This window comes from Parus major, chromosome Z (genome assembly GCF_001522545.3).
Source record: "Parus major isolate Abel chromosome Z, Parus_major1.1, whole genome shotgun sequence".
In the NCBI taxonomy this organism is placed as follows: domain Eukaryota; kingdom Metazoa; phylum Chordata; class Aves; order Passeriformes; family Paridae; genus Parus; species Parus major.
The window spans coordinates 44,032,650-44,043,846 of record NC_031799.1 but is presented as its reverse complement, the minus strand read 5'-3'; the positions used below and the strand labels follow the sequence as shown (position 1 = coordinate 44,043,846).

Here is an 11,197-nt window from a genome sequence, read left to right as displayed (position 1 = left end):
CAGCTGCTTTAGCATGATGAGAGTTGTTAACCCTTGGGTGAAGAGCTGAGTGAATGCTCCCCCTGCTCCATGATGGCTGTCCTGTGTCTTGCCTTCCCTCTCTCTCCTGCGCTCTTACACGTTCCCCGAGGCAGGGGTGCGGGTGACTGGAGATGTGAAGCCACCTGATAGGATGCTGCCTGACTCCCTCTGCTCTCACGGCATGAGCTCTCCTTGCCTAGTGGTAGTGAAAGAAACTCTGCAAGGCTTTGCTCTGCTCAGCAGGCTGCAGAGTTTGCTGCACATGCAAAACAGAAATCAATCCTTCAACAGCCTACTTACCATCAGGAGGTTTATATGTCTTCTTGCATCTTATTTCTCCCCTCAAACCTCTGTTCTCAAAAGGAAGTTCTATTCTGCTGCTAGCTATGCATCCTGAGACGCGGCTATGTTGGTGTTGCCCTGCTTTCTGTGTGTGGGCATTCGTGTTCACACCCTTGATTAAAGGTAGGCTCTCTTTGATACCAGTTTCTAGAATACTTTCTAGTTACTGTCTCTGCTTCTATTTTCTTGAATAAATTCAATGTAAAGCTTCCACCAGCTATTTCTAACCTGAAATCTTTAACATTTCAACAGTGTTTGAAAAGAGCTAAAGCATTTCTAGATTTCCAACATAAAACTCTTTGTTTTTGTTTGGCAACTAATGGAAGAACTGTTCCTAGAAAACAATAGAAATGGATTAGAGGTCCTAGTAATTTAATTTGGTGCTTGAATTTGCAAATATTTAAATAATGCAGACTATGAATGTGCATGGTCAGTACTCACACTTTCAAAAGTGAGAACTTAATCTATTGTTGTTCACTATTGTTTATGATCTGTGTTTTAAATATGCTGCAGTCATTTCTCTTCACAACTCTCACTGAGTTTAGCAGGATTTTTTGCTTTTAGGACACATTTATTTTGAACGTCTCACTTCTGTGGATGATCAAGATATGTATTAAATATAGTGCTTGTCTTAGCAAAGCATAAGAAATGATCTTAAAGCAGCACCATGAGATAAGACCTAAATACTTGGTTTTGTTACTTTATTTTAAAGCATGTGTCTATTAAGAAGCAAGTGGAAAAATTTCAAATGAAACAAGATTTTAGATGCATTTACTTCAGTCATCAGACTTCATGTAGCCACAGTAGTGTACTTCTAATCACAATGCTATGGGTGGTAATGATGAAATTTGAAAATAATTTTTTTAGTTCTTTTTTGAATGGAACAATACGTAATATAAATGCATCCAAACTTTATAGACATCCATGTGTCTTCTCTGAATGATGCTGAAAGGATGAAATAAAACATCAAGTTTTTGAATTTTACTATAATTTTCTTTCCATACAAGTAAGTGACCAGTAGCCAACATTTCATCTTGCAGTAATGACAATCCCCTGAAATTTCAGGATGCTTTGTATCACCTTAGAGGTGAAATGTCATTTTCAACAACAGGGGAAGGAGAGTAAAATCATGAAAGTGCAGCGTACTGAGACCAAGTGTCTCCCTGCACATCCACAGGCTCTTGTGTTCACTGAAGGATATGTAAATTGCAAATTTATGTCCTGTGCTGCGCCAGAGACCATGCTGCCTGGCACAAACCCCTTCTGTGTTTAATATTTGCAATCATAAAGGCCTATCATGGTTGCTTGTCTGATGTGTTCTAGTACAGTCTGGGAATAAAGCAAAAAAGTTACAACAATGAGTCTGAAAACAAAGTTTTCCTCAGTTGTATCAGTAACATTTTTAGGATCATCACATAGCTTTAGTAACACAGCTATGCACAGCATGAGAAGGGAATTTTAAATCTTGACCTTATAAAGTATTTCTATTTTAGGTGGCGAATTACCGAAATGTATTGTAATAGCAATATTATTCAAGAAAATTGTTCTTCTGAGCTGATGTTACCAGAGCAAATAAAATTTAATATTTTCCTTTTGAAATCAAAGTGTATAGCCTTTACCACTGTGAAAATAACTGTTTCAAGTTAAGACTATGTGTAACAGGTTAGGAGCATTCTTCTTAACTCTGCAGTGAGTCAGCTCAATGCCTGTCACATACCTTGTTTCTTCTAAGCCATCTGGTCTGTTCTTCATTAATGAGGGGTTACAGCTGTGATCTGCTTGTTCCCAAAGAACAGTTCTGTATTACATAGATGTGTGCTATTCTGTAAGAAAGGATAACATTTCCACCGTTTTCTTGTTCATAGAACTTAATAAATTAACATTCTGCAAAGAAAAACTGTGCTATCTAATGAGTGGAAATATCAATTTTGAGGATAAAATGCAGCTATAGTGTTTAAGATTAGGAGGCATCATTGTTGTCTACTAATCACCTGATAGAGATTTTGATACAGTAGTTTGCAGCCTTGAGCTTTTAATTCCTAAGTAGCTATGCTTCTCATAAACACCTTGTTTTACCATGAAGGCTCACAAAGATTAAATCTGTCACATTTCTACTTCTCATATTTCACACCACCTTATTCTACTTTTGTGTGATACCAGGGTGGGCCAAATGGAGGCTCACAGGCTAAATCCAGCTTAGGGGACACAACCACTGAAGTCATTACCTTACTATTTGAGGAAACAAGGAGCACCAACATTCTGCAGGAGGATGCTTTCAACTGACAGCATTCTGGCAACCTCTCCTCTCTGTGCTCTGGTGGCTTTAAACATGGTCACAAGCACATGATCCAGAAATATAGCACAAATTAGTATGTTTTCCAGCACCCTTTTCCCCTTCTTCTTACCTCTGGCTTAGCTGTTCTTTATCTTTACCAATACAGATACCACAGCCTGCGAATCAGAGGAACGGTTATTTCACAAACTCTTCTCCCAGTACAACCAGTTCATTAGGCCGGTGGAAAATGTGTCTGATCCTGTAACAGTGTATTTTGAACTGGCCATTACCCAGCTTACAAATGTGGTAAGACTCACTACAGAACATTGCTGAGCTTTCGGGGTGTTTCTAAACACATGCAAATCACTGAAGCAGGAGATGTGATTGTGATGGCTGCACACACCCACAACTCTCCTAGCTTTCATTTCATGTGTGTCTAAGCACACATGCTGAGACCTTTGCTGTCCTCTCAGTCAGATGAGTTGTTCCAGTTGCTTAAACAAGTGGTTTGAATGACACAGATAAATTTCCTTACTCTGTAGCATCAAACCTTCTGCTTCAGGTAGCAGCCTCTAGAGCCCAGGGCAGAAGTACTGGATGTTCAAGCCCACTCTTCACAGGGATAGCCCACTCCAGAGACACCTGGTGTGTCCATGTTGTGTGTAGCATGTTACCTGTGGGACTACTGTCATTTCCCAGTAGTCCTGAGGGAAAAAAAATCTCCTTTTTTGCATGTGGGCTATATTTTTTTCCAATCTATTTGTTTCAAAATGATGTAAAGGGAAAAGTGTGGCAGGTGGAAGAGTGGTGTTATAAGGCATGGAGGTGGGGATGAATGAATGTTGCATGTGCTGGAATGCAAATAGGTGTGGGGCAAACATGCTGGGCAGGACAGAGGCAATGTGGAAGAAGCAAAGCATCACCTTTCTGATTCATGACTGATTGGCAATTCCAATAAATGACTGTAAAAATAAGGTCTCTGTATCACAGTTACCTAATTTAGTGCTGGCCAAGTGCATCTGCTCTAGAGGTTTGCATAGAAATTCAAAACACTGTGATACACATGCCATTTTCCTTGAATTGCAACCAATTCTGTACTGTGTAATCAGTGCTTTTTAACCACTGAATCCAACAAAATACACAGCCACAAGAACCTTATTCCTCTGGTACAGGTCAGAGCAATTCTAGGTTATGTACTCTTCAGATACTCAAATGCCTGGCAAAACAGTGCAGCCTTCTGTATATCTGATATTTATGGAGCATGATTTTTCAGTAAAGTTTCATTACATTTTTTCAGTAGGGTTGTACACAACATTGTACAATGTGTAAACCTCTTGAAAGATGCTAGAAAAAATCTGCCATCAGTGAATGTGAAATCCTATTTTCCAGTTCTATGGGCTAAGTTTTTAGCCATCTCAGGATGCTATAACAATTTATGCCTGTGTTTCTTTGTAGGATGAAGTAAATCAGATTATGGAAACAAATTTGTGGCTAAGACATGTAAGTGACTGTGTTGCATTTCTCATGCATTTTGCATCAAAATGATAAAATGTGTTTTACTTGTAAGTTACATCTATAAGATAAGTTTTTGGGTTATAACAAGGATTTTTAAAAATTAATAAGGAGAAGCTCCACAATTGAAAAAATAATTTCTTCGTTCTTTTTACCTAGAAGTTAACATCTTCTTTCTTTCCTGTGGGATACATTCTTCTCTGACTTCATGATGATTGGTTTTCTTCTGAAAAATCTAGCTGGATGTACTCCTCAAAGGGTGATTAAATATGCAGCTCTGTAGTCCCAGGTCATCCTCACCAAAATATTTATTAGGAAAAAGAACATGCCTCCATTATAACTGACAGTTTTAGTGTTTTTACATAGATAAGGATCCTTAGAGGACCTAAACTGCTGAGAAAATATAGCTAACTTCCACCATTTTTTTCAGGCACTGATTGTGGTCCACACAATCTGTAAAAGATACTGTACTTACAATAGGTGAGAGACCATGGAGCATGGCCCCATGATAGGGCAATAGACAGCAGTGCAAGGGAGCTGCTGTACATCCCTTGCTGCCCTTACCTGGTACTTCAGTACTCCTGTGGAGCCAATACTATCTTCTGGCAGCAGCTGCCTGTTCGTGTGCAGGTGGGCCAAACATAGGGTGCTGTCCACTTCTCACCTGTGGGGTGCTGCAGCAAGGCCCCTATTTTCTCTCAGCAGTGGGGGGTAACCTTTCACAGACAAGGCTCCCTGATGATGTCACAAGAGAGAGGAGATCTCAGCATGCCAGCATTTCATAGCAATTGGCACCCCATCCCGGCACAGAGAAGAGAGCAGCAGTCAGTGGCAGCAGTATTCACACGCCCAGTGTTCCTCCAGGTCATGGCCTTGCTGTCTTTTGGAACATTGTCCCCTTCTCCACATGCTACACTTCATCACAGTCTGTCATTTTACAGGAAGATCTGAGAAACATATATTTGTTGATAATTTAAGGTTCTATAATCTTTGTCCATTCTTCTTCCAGATTTGGAATGACTACAAACTACGATGGGATCCCAGACAATATGATGGCATTGAATTTGTTCGGGTACCAGCAGATAAAATTTGGAAACCAGATATTGTCTTGTATAATAAGTATGATGATTCATTTTACCCATTTTATTGATTCATTTGAACCTTGCTCTCAAAAATATCCCCTTGCAGCACCTATGAAATCACCCATTACATTTTATTTTCATGGTAATTTTTTTGTCTTTGCCTAATTTGTCTTTCCAGTGCTGTGGGAGATTTTCAAGTTGAAGGCAAGACCAAAGCTCTCCTTCGCTATGACGGAATGATCACCTGGACCCCACCAGCTATTTTTAAAAGCTCCTGTCCAATGGATATTACCTTTTTCCCATTTGATCATCAGAACTGTTCACTCAAATTTGGCTCATGGACCTATGACAAAGCCAAAATTGATCTTCTGATCATTGGATCCAAAGTAGATATGAATGACTTTTGGGAAAATAGTGAATGGGAAATAGTTGATGCTTCTGGCTACAAACATGATATCAAATATAACTGCTGTGAAGAGATCTACACAGACATAACATACTCCTTTTATATTCGAAGATTGCCAATGTTCTACACCATAAATCTGATCATTCCCTGTCTTTTCATCTCTTTCCTGACTGTGTTAGTTTTTTACCTGCCATCTGACTGTGGAGAGAAAGTTACTCTTTGTATCTCTGTGCTTCTTTCTTTGACTGTATTTTTACTGGTGATCACAGAAACAATCCCATCCACCTCTTTAGTAATTCCCCTAGTTGGTGAATATTTACTCTTCACAATGATATTTGTGACTCTGTCAATTGTTATCACAGTGTTTGTCCTCAACATACATTACAGGACTCCAACGACACACACAATGCCCAAATGGGTAAAAACCGTCTTTCTTAGCCTGCTCCCCAAAGTCCTGTTGATGCAGAGGCCACTAGAACAGCTGAAAAAAACCACCTCCAGAAAAAACAAGAAAATATCAGACAGTAAGTTGGGCAAGTCAAAGCACAGCAAGCACAAAGACACCAAATTGCACAAGGAGAAGCGCTGCAGTCACTGTGATAAGGCAACTGAACTCTCTACCACCAAAAGACAGCTGAGCCATCAGTCACTGAAATGGATGGCAGAGCACATGGAGTACTCCCCAGAGGTGAAGGATGTCATTAGCAATGTCCAGTTCATTGCAGAGAACATGAGATCTCAAAATGAAACCAAAGAGGTAAGGGAGGAACCATCCCATTAGGGCTTGTTTTGATTGTATTGAAATAATGGGTGATGACAAGGTGGAGGGCCTGTGTAAAGATCAGGGACTAGACCAGCAGGACACTGGTAGGAGTCTGTTAGAGACCACCTAGGCAGGATGAACAGGCAGATGATGGAGGATATGATGGATGATGGGTACAGGAGACTGGAAGAAGTGTCATGATCAGCAGCCCTTGTTTTCATGAGGGACTTCAACTTGCCAGAAACCTGCTGGAAGTGTAACACAGCAGAGAAGACTCAATCTAGGAGGTTTATGGAGTGTGTGGAAGATAATTTCCTGACACAGGAAGCAAGCCAACCAGGGAAGGTGCCCCACTGGACTCATTGTTCGTGAGCAGAGAAGGGCTAGTGGGAGATGTGACAGCTGGAGGCCATGGGTACAGCAACCACAGAACGTGAGTTTTCAGTTTGTGGTAAAGTTATGAGGGGTGCCAGCAGAACTAGATCTCCAGCAGCTAGCCTTTGGCCTGTTCAGGAAATCAATTGCCAGGCTCCCTTTGGAGTGAGGCCTGAAGGTCAAAGGAATCCATGAAGGCTGGACGTGGTATAAGAAGGAAATCCTAAAGGTAAAGAAGCAGTAAGCTAAGTTGCTGGGGAAGAAGACCATCTTCTGGGTTTGCTTGTGTGAGGTCATAATTTTTTTTTCCTGTTTGGGATTACTGTCTTAGAAAATGGTGCATACTGGAATTTAAAGGATACTGTTGCCACATCTTCATGTGTGAACACAAGCAACTAAAAAAGCTGCAAAAGTATTTTCTGACACCAAGAACTCACAAGGAACAGAAATTCTCTGACATTTCAAGACATTTTTAGAAGTGAACCTAATGAAACATGTGTCTTTGATCTGTCATGGAATTTTTGCTTTTGGTTTTGAAGTTTTTTAGATGTTCTATGATGGTTAAATCCATTTTAAAGCTAAATACTGCTGTGTTTATATTGAAAGTCACAAAAACTTTATAAGGGAAATGTTGGAATGCCTGCTTTCTATCAGAATATTTTGTTGAAATTCATACAACTTCTAAAAACCTAAAGATCACCATTATTCTCCCTTTCTTTATGCCCTACAGAAAATTTTAATCTGAAAGCAAAATCTATAAATTTCTGAATAAAGTAGTAGAGTTAAGCTGAATTCATAGAGTGAGCATATAGTACATGCCAGCCTGAAGCAAAAGACAGGACTCTATCACCATGGAGGAGGATGGGGATTGAGCTGAGCCCTGCTTAGTACCTATGGCCTTAGTGCTTTGCTTAAACCAAACGTTTCAGCCCTGCTTTCATTATTACACCAGCTGCATAAAACATACCCATGTACTGATTCAGCTGTTTTCTCTGATGCTCCTCCCAAAATAAGTTTTGCATGCAGTCATCCAAATAACTTGCTGTCTTGATTATACAGTTCAGGAGAAGTCCTCCTGTGCTAGTTTTGCTGATTTGCATTTTGCAAATCTCTCCTGCCACATGAAATTTTATTCTTAGTCCACTGTGTTCATGAGCAGCTTTGTATCTTACCTTTCAGAACATACTAGAGATGGGAAGCATGATTTTTAATTTACAAAAATCCCCTTTTCAGGGAAAAAACAGGATTTGTTCTCAGGCAAGCATTGAGAAAAACTATTCTGGAGGCTGCTTCTGCTTCAGCCAGATATACAAAGCAATATGGGTGGTGTTATGTACTAGTCCTATACAAATAAAAACCTTTCAAAAATTGTAGAAATATTTACAGCTGTTGGGAGATCTTCCTGCATGTCCTTTCATGCAAAGTACAGCTTCCATTTCTGATTTTCAGAAGTCCTCCAAGGTTCTTCCCTGACTACCAGCCTGTTCCTCTCCATGATCATGTTATTATCATGATCGCCCTCTTTTTCAAAACATCCCTATCACTCAACCCTACACTAATGACTATTACAACTATCCTCTCAGTAGCCCTGGGAGGTTAGATAGAATTAAACAAAATACTATCTAACTTGAAAAGTCTTACCTTATCTATCTGTTTCTCACCTGGGCTGAGTTGCCATTATCTTAGTTTGCAGCTTCATACTTACCCTCCTTAAATTTTGCTTATTCTCCCCAATATCCGCTGCTGAGTTCCTCACCCTCAACACAATCAAAATCCTAAATCTAATATTTTCTTGGAACAAAATATAATCAAGCTGGGAAAACAAGTGGAAGATTCCTCAGCAGAGAGCTCTTAACTAGTCACTGGTTTATATGTGTGAATGTTTTGAGGCAGTGTTTCCTGTGCAGTACACATTTAAAGGTATGGTTTAAAGGACAGCAACTTCACTGAATGTGGTTCTAAGGTCTGTCTCTCACCCATACAGAACCCACTCTGTCCTGCTTAGTGCAAGACATCGCAGTTTGCTCAGTTGGAGCCTTTGCATTGCCATAGTCCATGTGTCCAGTTTCCTGAAATCAGTGGGGCTTGATTGGTGAGAGAGTGTTTCAAATCAGACCAGAATAGCAAACTCTGTCTTGTGCGGGCTGTCAGAACGAATCCTTCAACAGGGTTGAGTGATGTGTAGCCATGATGTCTGCACCTGCTGCTGAACCACTCCACTCTGCACCCACCACATGATCAGGTCTTATTTGTTAATATCAGCATCACACCCCTGGATGGGCTGCCCTCAGACTCAAATATTTAGAATAATTCAGCAAACAAGGACAGTGTTATATGTTCAGCCCTCTCTGAAGAGATTTGAAAACTGCAGCAACTATAAACATGACAAGCAACATTCCTGACTTGCATGTGTGTTCTTCCTCACATTCAAAAGCACAAGGGGTATTTCTACTGCACAATGTCAACTCCCAATTGTATGTGACATTACATGTTATTTATCCTTCTCTTTTTTTATTCTCTTGCAGGTGGAAGATGATTGGAAATACGTAGCTATGGTGATAGACAGAGTATTTCTCTGGGTGTTTATAATCATTTGTGTGTTTGGGACTGTAGGGCTCTTTATCCAGCCACTAATAGCAGAGATGTAATTCAATCCATTGCTTTTTATCCACTTTTGCTCTTGTTGCAGTTTCATTTCAGAAATTTACCATCTATTTCTCTCCTCTAACATAACTCCTCTGCTCACCACCTTGTCAACACTCAGCCACAGAGGGTCCCAGAGCAATAAAGTATGTGTTTACATTTATGTTTGAAATCAGACAGATCTTAAGCATTTAATCATATTTGAAGACAAACAGACTTAACATTAGAATGTGTTACCATGTGAGGCATACACATTTGAAAACTACGTGCTTCTAAAATCTTTTAAAATTAGTTTGATCGGGCACTTACCTTTCCATGTGACCGAAGTCCCCTTTACAGCCTGATAGTGAGTACCAAGACCTTGATGAGCTTCCGTAGGATTTCCAAGCCACATCTCTCATCAGGTTAACAGTGGTCCTAGTCCACAGGTTCTGCTCTGAAAACTCTTGCTTGCCTATGCTCAGACATAAACCCAGCAGAGAAGGGTTTGTCCCTGAGTAGCTACTTGTCATAGACAGAACTAGTTTGACAGCACTGGATTGATCAGAGGTTTTGTGTTTTTAAAACCCAAGACCAACCTAGATTATGCACATCCTAGCAGAAGAAGGCTGGATACCATGATTCCTATGCAAAGCCGAGCATCTTGTTTCAAACAGCTGTTTAGCCGTGTTGTTTCCTGGCTCCTTGTGAGTCTGTGCTGTGTGTGCAAACCTGTAACTGTAAGGGCATGTCCTTTGGGGCTGAGGTTGCTGCTCTGTAACCAGGTCCCAATCCTAGTGTGCTTCCTCCTGAAACGCTTAGCAGACATGTTCCTGATGTAGTTTCTGTAAAATGTGGATGGTTTGCTCTTAAGTCCATCATTTGTTTATATTCTTGTAAGTTTTGTGCTGAAAGGTTCTTCTTTAAAAGGCACCATTACAATTAAACCAAATAGCTCCAAGAATACAAAGCCCTTCTATCTTGTAAGAGCCTCTAAATCTAACTGTACAGTGTCAATGCAGTGTTTTCAGTGTCTGCCATGCATCAGTCCCTGCTCTGAAAATCACCAATCCTTGGAATGTAAGACTCCGTGTTTCTGAAGTCACTGACTGGCCTTTTACTCTTTCCTGATGTTTCATAATAAAGAGAATAGGAATGAACTAGTGTATATTCTAGAGATAAAGGTGGAATGATAAGAACTGTCTTAGCCTATCCAGTCATGACTGTAGAAGAACAAGTAGAAGAAAACTATTATTTTCTGTAATCCCCCTGATGTTGTTCAATTATGTAGTGACTGACAGACAGATGTATGAAAAAGCATGGTTTATTTTGTCAGCCTGTCAATTAAATGTCACTCCTGAGATATACCTTCTTGAAGAATTTGTGGTTTTGGGTTTTTTTAGATTTACTGTTGTGAAATGTGTTTATAGATGCTACTAAATTATATTTACTATACTGGCTCTTTAATCAAAAAGAAAGTGAGGGAAAAGAAAGGAAATTTGAAGAGGAGAGCTGAATTCTGAAAAAATTCCTAAAAACCTCAAAACTTTCTACAGAAAAGACATCTGATTGCCAGCATTCACTGTTACACTCTATTATTACCATCCAAATCATGAAATTACTGTGGCTGAAGGTGCACTGCATTGGTGTTTTAAGCATGACAGCTACAACAACCCCATAGTCAATAATCTGACTTCAGCAAAATCCCTGATTTACAAAGTCATCTTCTGGCTCTTTTTAGTGTACTATTTACCCTTCCTTTCTCCAACTCAGTAACTTTTGGAGCCATCTTTTGCGAT

At 39.9% G+C, this 11,197-nt stretch overlaps 1 protein-coding gene across 1 annotated transcript; it reads left to right on the top strand.

Moving 5' to 3' along the window:
- Positions 1-1,872: 1,872 nt before the first annotated feature.
- CHRNA6 (cholinergic receptor nicotinic alpha 6 subunit) lies at positions 1,873-10,678 on the top strand. The gene is made up of 6 exons (XM_033511384.1): positions 1,873-1,879; positions 2,805-2,944; positions 4,094-4,138; positions 5,160-5,269; positions 5,411-6,395; positions 9,302-10,678. The coding sequence occupies exons 1-6, from the start codon at positions 1,873-1,875 to the stop codon at positions 9,422-9,424; spliced, it is 1,410 nt and encodes a 469-aa protein (XP_033367275.1). The 3' UTR covers positions 9,425-10,678.
- The last annotated feature ends 519 nt before the right edge of the window (positions 10,679-11,197 follow it).